Below are 18,606 nucleotides of genomic sequence, written 5' to 3' on the forward strand. Positions count from 1 at the left end.
AAGCGGTAGGGAACTGTGTCTGCCTTCACATTGCAGACCATATGCTTGATCTTGTTGCTGTGCCAGCTGCACAAAGGAAGGAAAGACAATTGAAACGATACTGGGTATTTGTCCACCATAGTACACAGCAGCCCCATTTCTTAAGTTATGCTTGGGACACAAGGAGGCAAAAAAAAGAGACACAGCTACTTTTAACTTTTCAGGGCATAGTTGTCTTTAACTGTCAAGTTCTGCTTTTACTTACATCAGGATAAGTAAGAAAAAACCCTATTTAAAAATCCAAGGAATAACTCTAGACTTGCACTTGCAAAGCACAGCACAACTATGTAAATTGATTTGTGATCAGAGCTGAAAAAGAATCTTAACTAACCAGAATTACTAAGCCTGAGACAATCCAGCATATTTTCCTAGAGTAATATTCGAGTATTAAAACCTACCATGAAATATAGAATAACTTCAGCCTTATTGTTTTTTAGTTAACTCCCATCGTAGATTGGATACTTCTTACTGCAAGTTTAATTCTGCCTACATTTCCATTTCTTGTTTAGATTCTCTTGCTTCTGTTTGTGGATTGAGGTTACTACATCGCCGACAAAAGCGAATAATTGGTGGGAAAAATTCTTTACGGTAAATATTTGGTAAAGACAAGTAATTTTCAATATAAAGCCTCTAAGATGTGTTTGCCATAAGCCACCTGTCTAATTTACGCTTTATTGTAGGATTTTTTTTTTAATTTTCAATTTTTTTGTTTTTCCTAAGGTAGAAATACACTCAAAGTGTATTTGGCAGGAAATTCAAATAAATTCTTTGATAAGCAATCATATTATCAGTTGAAAATCTGCAAACACCTGTAGGTTCAGTTGCTGGTTGGGTTAAACATCTTACTTTCAGAGTAGCCATTTCACTTTTTCTTTTAGAAGAAACCTTAACCTCAAATATGAGCTACAAAAAACAGAGCTATGAATCTAGTTCAATCTGGTCTGAGGACTATAATTGTTTTCTACCCTGGAAAAAGGGCTGGATATGACTCACTGCCTAAGACCTGATTTTCCTTCCAAAAATACTTCTCTTTGATCATACGGTTATGGAACTGGGCTTTTTTATTAACACTTTGTTCCTAACCTTTAATGGCATATATTTGCATATGGTTATTGTCTTTCCTCTTCACATACCGCTACAACAGGAAGTATAGGCTTTACTTCCTTAACAATGTGAACGGTCACAAAAATATCTATTCACAGAATCTTATGAAAGGGATTGTGTAAAGAAAAAAAAAGAGAGAAAAGAAATTACATCTTTACATGTCATTGTGCAACCTATTTCAAACTATGTGTACATTGATCAATCCATTACAAAAAAGAAACTATGTGGAAGAGGTTCAAAGAACAATAGCAAGAAGGAGCCCAGAAAACCACAAATTCAGCCAGATAGGATTGCTCATCTTAGAAAGGAGACAAATGAGAATGACAAATAAGGCATTGTATAAAAAAGCAGAAAAAGAATTATTGATTCAGAATACACATACAAAGGACACTGGATGAAATCAAAGAGTTTACAAATAACAGTCTCCAGTGAAGAACTTCAGTCTCGTAATAAACACACACAGGGACACTAGATGAAGTAAAATGGTGGGAGAAACTCAATACTGCAGTGTTTAGAAATAATTCAAAGATCAAGAAAAGGAACACATGAACAATATCAGAAAAGGACTCACTACCACAGGAAAGCATTAACACAAATTACTTGTTAAGGCTCAGAAAGGAACCGGATACTTATGTGCATACCAGGAAATACAAGTTAATTGCCTCATGTTTTGGAAATGTTGAATCTCATCTTCCAAAACTTAAAAATCTAACATGTTTTACTCTAATGGGGAGTAAATTTCTTTATCTTTCTTCAAAATATTTGACTACTGTGAGATAGAATGCTGGGCTGGGCAGCTCTAGTACTCCAGTTTACCTGTTCTAATTTGACTGTAGTCAGAAAGTACTTAAGTCTACCTGCTTGCTTATTCCTGGATGTGGCTATTGCTCAAACATACATCCCTCGCTCTCCCTCCCTTTTTTCCCCTTCCTGTATTTTGCTAATCTATAAAACTGGTGAAAATTAATTCATTTTATCTTGATAAGCCTGGGAATATGTATCCCAGATCTACTAAACAAGACAGACGACCACAGGCTGAAAGAAGGTGCTAATCTGTTACTTGTGGTTTTGTTGTTGCTTTAGATGTGTCAGTTTCCCTCCTCAAAGAAGCTTGGGACCAACAAAGCAGATACTAATACAGACAGAAAAAGAGGCAAGGATAAGTTCTCAAGAATTTCCCTTCTTTCCCCTACTCAGCTGACAGGAAATAGTTCTGACTCACTGACTCCTGAGTTGCTTAATATTCTTCATGTGGAAAGCAATACTCTGCATCTCTTATCTGACTTGGATGGCATTTGGGGAGGAACCTATAGAGCATAGTTTTGGCACGATGAATACAATCTGAGAAGGTAAAATTAAAATATTTCACAGTGAGAGGAAGTGCTCAGAGTGCTGGACACTCAAACTGTAAATTAATCTCAACCATTATTACATGGAATTCGAATGCTGTAATAGTATCAAAGGTATTCTCAACTATTACTCTATAAATAACATGAGTTGTAAGCTATTTCAGTTGAAAAAGTACATAGGATTTACATTCAAGGTAAGTGACAAACTATCTAACTTCTCTGGTTTGTTCCCGGAAAGAGATGTCTTATGCTCTCTGCAGGGGTGGCTGGCCATGGCAGGTTGCACTCCGACTAAAGTCATCTCACGGTGACGGAAGACTCTTGTGTGGTGCCACTCTCATCAGCAGCTGCTGGGTCCTTACTGCTGCACACTGCTTTAAGAGGTAGGTCTGTCTTCACTAATGAGGCTTATTTTCAAACTATTTCATTGTTATGGGTATAGGCAAAACATCCTAGGTCAAGCCCATTTGAAAACTGCTCCAAAGTACATTAAAATTATGTATTAAAATATATTACCTGTTCTTCCCAGTGGCTTGCTTACTTAACTGGGACTCCAACTCATTACTGATTGTGTTACGAAAGCTTTTTACTTTGCATACTTTTCTGAACACCTACATACTGGGAGAGTGTTAGGGAACAAGAAAAGCATGGCTGTAACACTGATAATCCTACATCTGCAGCCACTCAAGGGGCTGTCACAGGCTATCCTAAAACTGTTCCACTTGGTCCTAAGGGCCAATATACTGTTTTGTCCCACTCGGACTGTAAGATTGCAAATCCACTTTTGCTCCTTTCTCAGAGTCCTCTGTAAAAGGTAGTTAATCAAGCCTAAGAATCTGAACTTTGACCTTTTAGTGATATACACACAAAACTGTGTGAAAAAAATGTATCCTAAATGTTATTCATGCTGATTTAGGACTTGCAGTTAAAACTATGCAACATAAATCTAAGCATGCAACTCTCACAGCCTGTAGATGTGTCACTGTTCACTGTAGAAGAGAGACGGCATCTTTGGCTCTGATTTGTCATTGGACAGACTGGGCTGAACTTCCTAATGATCTCAGAGTGATTTTAAGAGGCTGGATTTACAAGAACTATCTATAGATCAAGCGCCTTCTTCACATATTTTCCAGACAGACAAGAGAAAAAAGACAGTATATCATGTCCCATACCTGAAAAAACAGAGTACTGCTTAAATAACAAAAGCAGGCACAATTATAGTAGGCATAAGAATTCAATACATTCTATGCATGATTGTAGGAATTGTTCCTCAGCAGTATAGCAGCATTATCTGCCTTCTGTGATTTCATACACACAGAATTTGCTTTTGATGCAAAGTTATAGCAATATTTCAAACTATTCTTCCTTTGTAATCTGCCTATTGTGTTGCCAAGTTTTGTCCTAAGTCGTTCAGCTACAGAGAATTTGCAGCTGTAGACATAAAAAAAAAAGTTAACTCTGGATGATTAGAAATGAGGCATGAAACAAAAATGAAATTATGACCATCATGTCATTTTAGGATATATGGGATTACTTGAACACTGTGCTGTTCTAATACTATAACTCTTAACATTTAAGTGCTTCTTTAAGCACTCCTGGATGCCCACATACACTTCAGCAAGGGGCCGGCAATCCTGTTTAGAACTGGGGAGCACTGGAATTAACTATCTAGCAACATGCCAGAAACCAAAGTAGAAACTGACATTAAAACTCACTTTTCTTAAGCCTAGCAGGAATGGTCAGATGAATTCAGGTGTGCCTTCAATGTCACTACATTACTTGACTGGCATAAGGATGATATTAATATGGAGGCTGATAGCTAATCCAACTTCCAGTTAGAGGGGAAATAAAAGAGGAAGGTGGTGTTAAGGGTAACACTGGCAGGTTTTGCTGTAACTTAAAGGCCTACCCATCCTAGCCCTACAAGACAGTGGTAACACCCTGAAAGCTACACCATTTTCTGCTGGGAAGCACTCCCAGACCCCTCCTCTGCCTCTGCTCTTCAGGTTATGTGATATGTGTACAATGGTTCTCTGCCATTTCAAGGTGACTTGTAGATAAGGAAGACTAGATGCCCCTATGAGCTAGGTATTTTGCTTCTTTTGTTTACTGACATTCTGTGACAATATTTACATATCTGGCAAATAGGTAACTACTAGTGGGGAAGAAATATAATTGTCTATGATTGAAAAAGTCAGTTTAAAACAGCTGTGTGTATGAATGTGCACAGAAGTAAGGTAAATCTGAGACTGCTCATTAAGCCTCCAACTAGAAGACTTCTAGCTAACAAAAAGTTCTATACGTTTGCGTAAGCAACTGCATTTTTCAGTCTTTAAAATCAGTGCATTTAATTAAGATAGGCTTTCCTGAATATCAATTTTTCATTATGATTCTAAAAATTACCATGATCCGTAAGAGAAAATTAGCAGGACTTAATTTAAAGAGAATACTGTTTCTTTGTTATGATCAAGGATATACCAGTAAATAGAAGCCAGAAGCTTCCTTGTGTGCTATCTCAGATATGGCTGATAGGAGAGCACTCCTTATTGCTGGTCATAAGCAACTGTTTCACTCCATCTTCTTCATGAACCAAAACAAACAATCAAAAATCAAATTACTTTGATTATCAAACCAATTTTGGGAGAGAGTAATTCATTTCTGATGTAAATTCCAAACACATAAAACAATATATTTGTCACTTTGTACTCCTGACATCCATACGGTTAAAGGAAAACAGAAAGAACTAACCCTTCCCACTGCCCTGAATTTCATTAAGATAATGAATAGAAAAGTAAATCATGAACTTGATGTTGCACTATATACTAAAAAAACCAGAAGAGATTAAAAAAAAAAGAAAAAAAGATTTATACCCGTTTAAAAATTACCCTTCTCCATTTGAGAACCAAATATCCACTCGATCACTGAGAAAACTAATCTGGAAAGTACTGTGATTGTGTTTATTTGTATATACAAAATCTGTATGTCAAGGTACACAATGGTTTAATTACATAGACAAATACCTACTGAATAGGAAAAAAACATAAAAATTTAAACTCCATGAACAAGTAGCATAGCACTAACATGTGACTTAATACATAGAGCCAAAAGCGTATCTATAATTATACGATAGCATTTTCAGTGACCTTTCGGAAATGTATTTGACAGATTAAGTCAGGCAGAAAGTATTTATATTTTTACTAATGACCTCATACATTCCCGTTCTAATAGGATGATGCTCAGATGTATACCAAAAAATGCTAAAATATTGTTTCTAATATTCCTTAGAGATCACATCTAATGGTATGTTGCAGCAGAGAGATTTCTGTTTTGAATAGATAGCTTTCAAATGCAATGAGATCAACAGTTATAAACAATCACTATAGCAAAAGTTATTAAACTATTTAGTATTGCTTAAGTGATGAAAGAAACAGTATAACATTGCTAAATTTATTGGGGTCAGTTGCTGTATTATTTAGATTCCTAAGTGGAATGTTATCACACAGTATATGATATCTGAGCAGAAAAATATTACTGAATGAGATGTCAAGAAAACTCTCATACTTTAAGTGTTTTTTTGCATTTAAGTTAGAATAATTCAAATAGAAAATAATACAATTTTACTGCAATAGTAAATACTTCTGTATCAGCTTCCTTTTATAATTTATTCCAGCATTTTGCTGGAAAGTATAAAAACACAGGGGTGGGGTAGGTGACTGATCATTGTGTATTTTCTGTAAATCTATTAGAAACTTCCTTTTGAATGCTATGAGGAAAAGGGAGAAGTCAAAAAAATGTATTTGTGTTAGCTTAGCCAGACTTTAAAATAAACAAACATACTAAACACTACACTTGTTTGCATTTTCCTGAGAATGGCTGTGTCCTGTAATCTGAAATCTCAGGCATGCATAGCAACACTTCTTGCAGCCATAGTAATCACCTCTAAGGTACTCACATTCAGTCTACAATGTTAGCGACTGGAACCTTTTTATATGGACAACTAAGATTTACAGGCAATCTGTCACTTCAAGACCATAAGCTCTTTTATATATATTTATAAATATATCTATTTTATACATGCTTCGTTCTCCTTACTACTTTACTTAAGAGGTTTTCATGTCAAGTTATCTCTTCCTCTAGAATTCAAATAGCATTCCTTCTTCAAAACATGTTTCAAAACTAATCTACAAAACAAACTTGAGCACTGTTTTCATTTCAGTAATTATTTGGGGTGTCACAATGATGTTAGTACTCACAAGTTTTCATTACAATTATTGGCATTTTGTTACCTTTGCTAAAATTATTTATGAACTGCTCCTTGCTTGCACCTTAAAAAAAAAAAAAAAAAAAAAAAAAAAAAAAAAAAAGCTAATTGTGGCAGATGGCAATAGGAAATCTTGCCTATGAAAATATTCAGCCTTACCTGAAACTTCAGGAAAAGTTATACAGTATTTTTTAGGATATGTTTAAACGTCAGTTGAATTATTTGAGAAAGTGGTTTTGCTCTGTAAAAAAGTGCTGGTGCTGTGATTTAACTGAACAATTAAAAAAAAAGAGACAAAAAGACATTGATCAAATCTGGCTCTATGTCTAGTATCTGCATTTGCATGAGTGAGCCGTATTTGTTTCAATCTGAATTTCAGGTATGGAAATAACACTCGTAATTACGCTGTGCGAGTGGGAGATTATCACACACTGGTACCAGAAGAGTATGAGGAAGAAATCGGAGTTCAGCAGATAGTGACGCATGAAGAGTACAGGCCTGACAGCAGTGACTACGACATTGCGTTAGTGAGGCTACAAGGTCCAGAGGAACAATGTGCCAGATTCAGCACCCACGTCTTACCTGCCTGCTTGCCATTAAGGCGAGAGAGACCACAGAAAACTGCTCCTAACTGTTACATCACTGGATGGGGTGACACAGGTAAAAGTCTTTTAATGATTTCTACCCACTGACTTGCTACCTGAGGCTGCTTGTTAAAAAGACGTTATCAAATACTCAGGGAAAACTGTTCCACTTTGAGTATTTTCTTTCTTCTTCTTCCTTTTTTTTTTTTTTTTTAAATAAGAGAATCTCTTTTTTCTCCTGATCCTAAAACAGGATCAAAAACATCTTTTGCTTTTGGAATTTAGTTTGTGTTTGAGAACAATGTCACTCTAAATAGTGGAACAAGTCATTAAAATGGCCTCATCAAGCTTGACAAGTATGAATCAAAGGCTTATTCATTGACAGGCAAACCTCAAAGAGCAGCTTATAGTTCCCTGTCGCCCAACATAACTAACAGCTCTAATATATTTCAGGTTTTTGTCTTTAAGTACAAGGAGTATTGTACAGAACTCCTTCAAATGATGCTACTTCATCTGAAAAATGGATAGGAAACATGTACGTAACAGAATTTTAAGTAGCATTGTTCAGTCTTTCATATTACCACTGGCATTTTCAGTATCAGTGGTTAGATTTCAGTAAGAGAACACCTTGCCAAAACTTGAGAGAGCCAGAAAGCAATCTGTAATAAAGACTTTCGGAATAAACTTTCTAGTCACTTTTTAGGTCATTACAAGAGTCTCTTTCTTCAAAAGGTCTCTATCCTTTAAATATTTTACAAATTATTAACCTTGTTTTACTTCATATTTTTATGTGGTTGAATACAGTGCCAGACAGCAGCCACACTTGATCCTTTGCTCCACTGACTCATTCAAACTGGCAAGAAAGCAAAGCCACGTATCACTTCTCTCTCTTTATATTCATTAATCTGTACATCCATTAACAGATTTCTAGGTCTGTACTTTTTTGCTAAAAACAATATTAATTCATTGCTTAGCTCTGTCTAGCACTTTAGACAACTAAGTACAATATTGCTTACTTAGGGACTTCCAGGTAAGCAAACATTAGCCACTGCCATAATTGATTACAGTAAGAAATTACATCATTGCAATATTTCAGTTGAAATTTCATACTTACAATATAAATCAAACTTATTTTACAAGTATAAGATTTTATTTTTAAAGAAACTGCTTTTGGTGTCCTATCTTTTCAACTGAAAAAAAGAAAAAAGTTATAGAAAAAAGTCAAATGACTTAAGTCTTGATATTTTACTTGGAAATTTTTTAGTAAGGAAAAATAACTGATCACAACATTGAAAACTTGCAGGTAAGGTCTTGAAAAGGATTACAAGATTTGTCACTACTAATAAGCACATATGTTCAGCATACATAGCAAGAAGGGCTGAAAGCACATGAAAACGCTACTGATTTAAAATACTGACTCTTGCACAGCTTTTACTCAGTATTAACATTTCCTAAAATGAGCTAGCTCTGTAACTTTGAAATCTGGTCTTTACGCAGTAGCAATGACAGCTCTTTTTAAAAAAAGGCCTTCTTTCAACTCTAAGTTAGAGTAACTATTCCTAGGAATAGCCTGATGATGGGCCAAGTATCACAAGTATCATGTTACCACAGTAACATTCCACATTTCCAAATATAAGTAATTTTGCAATTAATAGATGCACGTTTATGCCACGTCTGCCCAACCCCACCCTGAGCTGCTGTCCCACCCCTCTCATCCTCTGTTTCCTCGTAAGAGCTAGAACACTGATTTACTCCACTTATTTACTTCACTTAAGATGAAACATGCTCCACCCTCTCCACTTCATGACACCAATCTTCCTGTCTTCAGCATATTAAAAGCAAAGAAAGGTGCTCTAACTGTGGAATCAGTGAAAAACTCTAAGCTTGGAGTAGCAAGTAGAAGAGATGACCAATACACAGAGGAGTAAGAAAGTACTGCAGTAATTTAATTACAGCCCTGCTTGTGCAGTGCAAGATTCACTACAGAAAGAGAAAATGCAAGGACAGGTTCTGTTTCCAGCAAAATTACATTAGGTGAGGAAGCAGATTTTTGGAATGAGACATTCATTTGGCTATACTTTTTAGTTTTCCAGTGTGTAGAAGTATCAGAATTGTAGAAGAGTCAAATGATATTGCTCACCTCTAACAAAGTACACTTGAAGGCCAGAAGCATTAACTCTGCAGTCAAGGTGACCAACAAGCTTGCATATCCCCACAGTATTTAATTATGATGGTGCTCTGGCTGGGAAGCTGATAGATGGTGCAGCACTTGCTGTAGCTGAAGCAGATAGACTTGAACTGGTGACCTAGAAATGAAGTATTTCTACAGTTTTAGTCTCCCCTGCTCATATCTCCAAAGAATAGCTTCCCTATTTAAGTATTACAGCATATATTCTTGTTAAACACACTTCTTTTACAAAACAAACAAAATCCAGCCTTGAAAAGATCCAGCATACGAGGTGTAAACCTAAATCTTAGTTAAATTTTAAGCTTTTTTAAAAAAGTATTTTTGTATTCCATATTTACAGGATATATTTAGTACATTATTATTTTAGTGTACAGTAGATTTTCCTGTATTAAGTCCCTTTTTTAATGATAAAATAGCAGGAAGGACTAACAGTATAAATGAGATTAGATTTTATTTATGCTTCTGAGACCAAGCATGATGATACAATTATTTGGGTCCTCTTTATAGGGAGGGCCTATTCAAGAACATTACAACAAGCTGCCATCCCTTTACTTCCCAAGAAGGTATGTGAAGAGCGTTATAAAAGAAGGTTCACGGGAAGAATGCTCTGTGCTGGAAATCTCGAGGAACGGAAACGTGTTGATAGCTGTCAAGGAGACAGTGGTGGACCACTGATGTGTGAACGCCCTGGGGAAAGCTGGGTTGTATATGGTGTGACCTCCTGGGGCTATGGCTGTGGAGTGAAAGACTCTCCAGGTGTCTACACAAAAGTTTCATCTTTTGTACCCTGGATAAAGAGTGTGACCAAACTATGAATGTCCTTAATCAAAAACAAACTTCGATAATAAATTTTGAAGCAGGACAGCTTAAACAGCACAAACAGTGCACAGCTGGGGCCCACAATAGATGGGAACAGACATTTTGCCCAATTCATGTGTTTTTCTTTTTTGTTAAATCCAAGCTTTATATACATAACCTTTCCAGTTAGGGATTAATGTACAGATAAAATCCAATTGAAGAAGCTTATACTGCATGAATAAGTTTCCATGCAGATAATGGCAAAAGTGATCTTTATCTTAGAGCAACATCGGAGCAGGACAGTTAGAGAGTTCACTAAAAGATTCACTGTTTACAGAAGACTGTAGCAGCAGCTATTCATGCTCCATGCTTCTCTAGAATTACACATCTCAATTCACTTCCAGTCTAGTTTATTTAATGAGTCCTTGACTGTTTCCCTATTTATTATTTCTGTGGTCTTATACTCAAGTCCTTTAACTTTGTCTCATATTTCCTTCAGCTGATGAGAACACTCACAGGTTCACTTCTGGTAATGACTCTTCATAGGCATTACTTGTTAGAAGGGAAACTAATAACCAATAATCAGATTCCCAGATACTCACAGTTTAGTTTCTAAAGCACATTTCTAAGTAAAGCGGACAGTACTGTGGACGTTATTATTTTCCCATCAAAAATCCTGCACAACTGCATGAGCTAGATGAAAAAAATAGCCCTCTTTGAATTCCAGAAAGATGGAATTAGGTTTTTTAATCTAAAGGGACCTTCCCCCTGCATTCCCCTGATTTTCAGCACATGCACATAATGACATACATGCAGCAGTTTGGGGAGAATATAGGTTTTCCTGTTTGCCACTAGCTGTTGGTACAGTATCAGTTTCAAACCCCTCAATTCTCTAACAAAAGTTAAAATAATTCAAAACAAGCTCAGAGATCACTAGTTTTAGAGGGGCTTTACTGAAGTACCACTAGGAACCTCTACCAATCCTACAAGGAAAAGTTATTGCAAGTATATGGAATGCAAGTACTAGAGACACTGAGCCAATGCACATTTGAAAAGGTCTAAAGTCTTAAATGACAGTTTAAAAAAAAAACACAGGAATACTTAAGGAATTATATCGTGTTTAGTTAGAATACTAATTCAGTCTGACCTGACCAGAAAAGGAACCCTACCTGAAATCAATACCTGTGAAATATTTGTGTATCTTTAATCTAGAAACTACTCAAATTTGTCATAGTAATTTACAATGCTAAAGGAAAAAAACAGTTTAAGTCATATGGTCCCCAATGTCCTTTTATAATCCAAACATCAGTTAGCTGGTTTTCAAAGACTTAAAGTACCTTGATTCCCTTTGTCAATTCCTCTCACAAATTCTGTTCCCAAAGCCTACAGAAACCTTAATGGTTTATTATAAAAAAACACCGATTAAAAGTGATGTTTACTTAGTGTAGCAAGAAATGTATTAAATAACTATTTACTAGTCTTTTAGAAAGGGCCATCCCATTTAACTTCTTTATCACACAGAAGACAAGTAATTACCTTTCTAGTGCAACACTGTTCGGTATCAAAGCTAATCTTGAAAATATCTGAGACTAACTACAGTCAGGAAAACAGGAAACTTCAGTGCTACATCTACAACCCATCTGTAGGTCCACCTTGACCATCTATAAATGTCTATTACGTACCACATTTTGACAAACTTTTCTTTAAAGGATGAAACTGAAGCTCTGCGGGCCAAGAAACACTCCAATGTGAAAGACATGGCAGCTGTATGTCACCATATTGTATGTAATTGTACAAATTGTGACTACCAGTTACTATTTTTCTGCATTTCCTTTCCCCCAATATTCCAGCTCCTTCAGAGTGTTGTCTGGCCTTCTGTGAACAAAGGTGGAATGCTTGTGTCCTTATTGTAAGTGGGTTATCATCCATTTCTGTATGCATCCATGTCTGTCCAGTATTGTAATAAATATTTAATGCAACTTGGCTTGCATGCAAAAAAATGGTGGTAATATTGCAGAATCCCATGTGATTGAAGACTTGGTCCTCAATTTCTCTCCAGGTGTCAAAGTGATTTTTAAGGGCCATGACTAGTTTAAATATCTTGTTGGAACTGGTGCTAAGCTATAATACATGAGGTGTTTTTAGATATTTAAAGTCTTCTCTAATTCTGCACTTCTGAAATAGCATGAAATAGTTTATTTAAAAACATGTAATAAAATCATAGTACAGTGACCACCAACTGTTAGACCTATATGAAACTCTGCTAGCAAAATTTCAATCAATTCCTATTTTTACTGCTTATATATCTCTTTAAATTAAAATGATAAAAGGGGAAATACATCTGTCAGAAGATATTTACTTGTACCATCAAAACTTTGCTATAGAAGGTACTCTATTTTGAGGCTTGTGAAGTAGGCTGTATAGTGCAATGTATTATGTGCATGACGTATATGGAGAAAATCCCGATTTTTTTTTTAAAAAAGTTGTACCACTGAAGTATTATACTTGGAAAAGAAATCAAGTCTGCATACTAAGCATAGTAAGCCACTTAGATTTAGTATAGTAGTTTGCTAGTTTAGTTGGCTCCTTTCATAACATGCTTTAAGAATTAGATTTAAAAATGTTGCACTACTGTTTTCATGCAGACAGCATGCCTTCTTAGTTTCTAACAAAGTGCAGCTGTCTTACACTATACCATTTAAATTTTTGTTCCATGAGTCTGATGATTTAAGTGTATACAATAAAAACTGCCACACTGACTAGAACTTTTCTTTATAAATTCAAAAAGCTCAGCTGGATAATCTTGCTGTGAGTTTTTGTAAGTGAAAACAGGTGCTCTTGAAAATATGACTTCATTTTCTTGAAAGTATGGAACTGTAGGCCTTTTTCCCCTAGATGCAAGTTTTCTCTATACCATGTAATTTCCAATCCTTTGTATACTCTAATCTAGAGCAGTTATCAAAAAGTAGCCTATCCTACACTCTCAAAACTACCTAAGAATTTTTTGACCCCTGCCACCTACCCGTTTGTTTGAATTTTCCAAAATGCACAAGATTGTAGAAAACAAATTCTCTCTACTCTCCCGTCTATACTGAAGTTTTTGTTTTGTTATGAACATGCTGGTCACAGGGTTAATGGTCACAGAAACTAAGCGAACACTTAGCACTTCCATTATCAAAGTAGATGACTTTAGTAAACACCAAAATGTCGTCTCTTCAAGTATCCCAACATTATACAAATTTATAGTTAGGTACAGTCACTTTGAACTTTAAAGGTTTTGTAAATAGATTTCCACCTTCTTGCATTAAATTGCACAACTGCTTAAAACATTACCAACTTCACAGTAAGCGAAATGTTCTTCCTCAACTTGTCCATTTTCCAGAGAAGATACAAGGAGTACATTGGAAACAAAGAATAGTGAAACACTACTGCAACTGACAAACACAAAACACATTTAACATGCATGTAGTCTTGACCCTGAACAGCTTCCCATAGTGAAGGCACATTACACACAAGCACTGAACCACACGTGAACTAGGAGTCCTTCTACATTTTCAGCTACCTAGTTTTCATGAATAGATGCTATAACAGCTTATTTTTAACAGTATGCCTATTCTGAATCAATGTTTTCTCTCTTTTTCAGTGTTAAGATACACAAGTGCTAGAATATTTATAGTCAACATTTTTAATGCTGCTACAACTTCAGAGTATCATCATTTATCGTACTGAGGTGGCTAGAACATTAGGTTCAAGTAGCAGGTATCAGTACAACAAGCACCATAAACTTTATGAAAAAAGAAAACTTTTTGTGCTCCACATTGCAGCATAACAGCACATACAGTGAATTGATGTACGAGACATCAGACCTAGCTCATTACATATCCACTAACACGCAGTAGTTTCCATTTCCTGTTCCATTTATTTTCCACACACATCACAGAAAGTGGCCATGTTGCAAATGCAGTATCAAGCAACCACAAACAGGGAAAGGATGAAGTAAGGATGACAGAAGTTAATAAAATGTAAAAAGGGAATTTACTTTTGTAAAAGCATAAAAAATGACTGTGTTGGGTGAAGAAGATAAAGCTGGAGTGGTTTAAGACAAGATATAAGCAAGTATAGAAAAATAAATAACCTCTATAAGGCATAGGTGAGAAAAATAAGAAAAGTTACTTGGGAATAGGAATTTTAAGACAAATCCTGAAATACAAGCCAGCTTAAGCAAGTTCATTTTTTAAAGTGGGGAAATTAAAAGCCTCCACATTTAAGTATACTCATCATTTCTGTTACACTCAAAGCAAAGCAGAGCTTTTTGTTTGCTGCCTTCTGTGTACACAACTGAGTGTCCATGGTAATCTTCAGCCTCAGGTAAGGCAATGTAGCCTCACTAAGGGCACTCAACATTACCAGGAGACATCCACAGCAAGCAGCTTATTCTTACTTTTGTACTCAACCATAACCTTGAAAACTATCTCCCCCACACACCTTAAATGAAAGCTTGTTTTACACAAACTTGGTGTTTTATCTCAACAAATTCTAAATATTTGATGAAAGGGCTCAGAAATGAATATTCACAAATCTTGTCCAGGGGCCAGATCAGGCTTCTGGGCCAATTCATTTGGCCTGTGGTCTGCTTGCTACAGCCTGTTCCTGAGAACCTTAAAGCTATAATCCAAGGATGCTGCAACTTAAGTGGAAATACCCAGTGCCCTTATTGTTTGGCTTATGCAATAGACTCACAGGACAGATATGTGGTCCTCTAAGTTACTGCCAGTTTCACACAAAATGATCCTTCTGCTATAAGCAGCAAAAAAACTGGACTGAAAATTTCAGAAGAGCAACTTAAGAACCAAGTTCTCATTTTTTTATGCCAAAAATTAATGAAATATTGTGAGCTATTCCCTGAAGAAAGCAAAGGTAAAAAAATCAAAGGATTTGGGCTAACAAGTGTCAGATGACCATATCAGCAAAATGCCGTACCATAGTTAAAAGTTGACATTAAAGACCTAAACTTTTAAATATTGCTTCAGATTGCTAAAGAAAATGTTTTTCTGCAGGCCTTCAGACCGTTTTAACCTTTATATTCTGTATAATTGCTGTATTAATGCTTTCTATATTCCTGGACAAACTTGTTTCCCACACCACTCCTGCTTCTTTCTATTCATGTTTGCCTGTATCTAGTTTTCTTCATAGGATGAAAGCCAGTTACAAAAAAATGGCCTCAGGAACACTGGGCCACTTTGCAGAAAACTGCAAAAGATCACTCTTGTTCCCAGGGGTCGAGCAGACCTTTCTGCCCTCACTGTGTCTATAGAATAGCAGCAGCTCCCCCCTGACTACTGTCTGCCTGGGATTTTCTTGTTTAAGATTTGCAAATGAATTTGCCCTTGCCAAACCACTTCTAAAAAAAAAGAAAGGTGACTACAGAAAGTACAGTTTCCCAGAAAAAAACAGAATTTACAATGCATGCTCCAGACTGTTGGCTACCAGGCTTTGCAGGCACAAACTTGCAGGGAAGATGACATACAATATGGCTCAATGCAGAGCTGCTCAAACAGAAACAGAGTAATCAAACACCACCAACTGAACAGGTGTAGCACTACTTATTATAGCTTCACACAGAATATCCATTCAGCTATACTGTCATCCCCAGCAGGAAAAGTACGATAAAAAAATAAAAAGAGAAGTTTCCTATGATGACAGCTCCCTGATCTCCGTAAGGCAGTTACTCCAGAGCGTAACTAACCTTCACATCTGAAGTTATTTCTTGAGATCTAGTGTTTGCTACAATTTAAGTCCACAAACACCCCATCCCCTCCACAGCAAATATAACCTTTTTCCTTTTCTTAATTGTCAAGTGCTTACCACCAAGTACACTCTATCTGACCCCTGTTCTAACTTTATGTATTTTTTTTGTTTGTTTGCTCACAAGTCCTCCTTCTTGTCCCCTTTTGATGTGTCCACATGACATTGTGCCAGCAGAGTGCTGGAGAACATGCCTTACGTAAGACAGTAAGTTTGGTCAGACATCACAGAATGAAAACATTTATTTCCAATGATTCACATCTACTGGAGCTCCACATATTCTTCTCTTGAAATATGGATTAAACAAAACATCCCTCAGCAGCTGATACTGAAAAAGCAGCTACATTCAAGGTTAGATTTTCTCCACTGCAACAGTAACCTCTGACACAAAGATCAGCTAAAATGGCTCCCAAACAGCGTGTCAGCCACAGTCAGTCACTACTGTGGTCCGTAACCATGAAGTGGAGATGTAAGAACCAGCTACACACCAACACCAAGCAATTTAGTCACACAGCAGCAATTCCAGAGTACACACGTAGGACTAGACTTGGTTATCAGCAGTCTTATAATGAACAAGTGACACTTGCAGTAAAAGACGTCTCTTTATTGCCTCATTGATACACTTAAATGCTTTACATTGGCATACACATAAAAACTATGACTGCAGCTGTTCATGTTCACTTTCTAGACTTCACACAATCTTGCCCTCATTTTACACAGCACGTATGTACTTACTGTAAGATTTGTAACCTGCTGTGACAGCATCAGAGCCACCACTTAAGATACAAATGCTTCTGGATTTAAAAAATATTGCAGTATGGTCAACCACAAGACAGACTACAGTTCAGCAACTAAACTAGTCAGCATTAATATAATTGTTTGAGACCCAGCGACAGTCATGAGTAGCTAAAGATTCTACAAAGTAAAAAAAAAATGAGCTTGTCACCCTAACAGTATTCTTTCTTATTTGTTTACAAGCAGTAAAGACTGATTTCAGGCACAGTAAACTACATCCCAGCCCATCTCTGCTCTTGGTAAAGATGAGAGAAACAACAAAACATCTCTTAGCCTCCAAGTCTGAACTTAATTACAAAAGCTCGTATCTTGTTAAGGCTGAAGAGATTAAGACTTAGCCTAAGTAACCAGAAATATTATTGCTCAAAAAGGCATTTATTCCAGATGATTAACCATATCCACTCCTAATCTAAGTAATAATTTAAAATTCTAGTCATAGCTACTCCTAGAATTTAAATGTGGAATTACCCCATTGTCTTCTGTCATCACAACTTAAGAACTTTTGCCCCTGTTAAAAAAAAAAAAAAGATAGTTTAATATTGCAATTGAAAATACATTCACAACAACAAAGATTTCTTAAAAGCATAAAACCCTCTTACAAATTGTCAGCTACTCTGAAGCAAAACTATCTGTAATGACTTATCCAATCTCCCCCTTCCACAGCAGTTTCAGGTCTCAAGGTCTTAATTCTGTCTTGACAGAACACTTCCACAGGTAGTCTCCAGAAGTCTATGGATTCATATACCTCCAGTTTGGCAGGCAAAGGCAGTGTTTCGTCATGACCCATTATTCCTAATATAGCCAATATATCTAGACCCAAGCCCAATTCTTCCTAGTTACACTAACTTTTGTTCTTGAATTTTATCTATAAATGACCATCGCAAATCAAGCATTAAAAAACTCAACAAGCCTATACCTTATCGGTGCCAAGCAGTTTAACCACAGTAATATAAATGGTAAATGGTAATTATTCCTGCTCAAGACTTCATTTTTAACAATTTATCGCATAATACATACTGCATAATACGTTCTTCTTTGGGAATTTCAACAGCAACAATGGTCGTCTCTGTAGCTCTAGCCTCTATACTCTTTAAAGGAAAAAAAAAAGAAGACACATTTAAGAACTGGGCCGCAACCGCTTCTTGAGGAAAAACATAAAAAAGACAGACCGCCAATCCTACCGCACCCCACACCTCCATCTACTCGATATGTTACTTGCTACAGTCAACAACTAATACCAACGAGATGGTAAAAGCCTTGCCAATTAGCAAGGTACTGCTCTTCCATGTCTAGGAAGGGGTACAGCCACAACCGGCAGCCCCCATGAGACCATGGACCACCCGGCCCCGCCGGCCCGCCACGTGGCGGCCGCTCCCGCGCCGCCGCCATGCCTCACGCGGCCCACGCGTCCTTCCCGCCTCGCCGCAGCACCTACCTGCCGCTCGCCCCGCTCCTCTGCCTCAGCGACTCCGCTCGGGCCCTCTCGGGCCCGCCCGCGCCTGCGGAAGACAGCGCGCCGCCCCGACCCGGGCGCCAGCGCCGGGCCCGCGACTACCTTCGCTTCCCCACGAGGCCCCAGCGCGGCCCCGACAGCCTTCCGCCGCCCGCCCTCTCCCCCCAACCCGTGCCGCCAACGGCCGCCGCGCGCGCCGCCCAACGGCCCTGAACGGCCCGGGCTCGCGC

The 18,606-nt window shown here is 37.2% G+C and overlaps 1 protein-coding gene, 1 long non-coding RNA gene and 1 other non-coding gene across 6 annotated transcripts in view; 1 reads left to right on the forward strand and 2 right to left on the reverse strand.

Annotated features, from left to right (window-relative positions):
- The window catches only part of PRSS12 (serine protease 12), a 36,758-nt gene extending 26,364 nt beyond the window's left edge, over window positions 1–10,394 (forward strand). Inside the window, exons 10-13 of the mRNA XM_062574052.1 lie at window positions 549–627; window positions 2,753–2,875; window positions 7,133–7,413; window positions 10,033–10,394. Of these exons, the coding sequence (XP_062430036.1) occupies window positions 549–627; window positions 2,753–2,875; window positions 7,133–7,413; window positions 10,033–10,340 (791 nt within the window). The 3' untranslated portion in view covers window positions 10,341–10,394. The remainder of the gene's footprint in view (window positions 1–548; window positions 628–2,752; window positions 2,876–7,132; window positions 7,414–10,032) is intronic.
- Window positions 1–18,534, reverse strand: part of LOC134139548 (uncharacterized) — a 58,380-nt gene extending 39,846 nt beyond the window's left edge. For all 4 annotated transcript variants that reach the window (XR_009958202.1, XR_009958199.1, XR_009958201.1 and 1 more), the window contains exons 1-3: window positions 18,359–18,534; window positions 17,941–18,011; window positions 17,392–17,431 (exon numbers count right to left, since the gene is read on the reverse strand). This is a non-coding gene — a long non-coding RNA (uncharacterized LOC134139548). The remainder of the gene's footprint in view (window positions 1–17,391; window positions 17,432–17,940; window positions 18,012–18,358) is intronic.
- LOC134140510 (small nucleolar RNA SNORA24) lies at window positions 18,130–18,260 on the reverse strand. The gene has a single exon (XR_009958422.1). It is a non-coding gene; the product is annotated as a small nucleolar RNA SNORA24 (small nucleolar RNA).
- Window positions 18,535–18,606: the final 72 nt, after the last annotated feature.

Source organism: Rhea pennata, chromosome 4, assembly GCF_028389875.1.
Source record: "Rhea pennata isolate bPtePen1 chromosome 4, bPtePen1.pri, whole genome shotgun sequence".
Classification (NCBI taxonomy): Eukaryota; Metazoa; Chordata; class Aves; order Rheiformes; family Rheidae; genus Rhea; species Rhea pennata.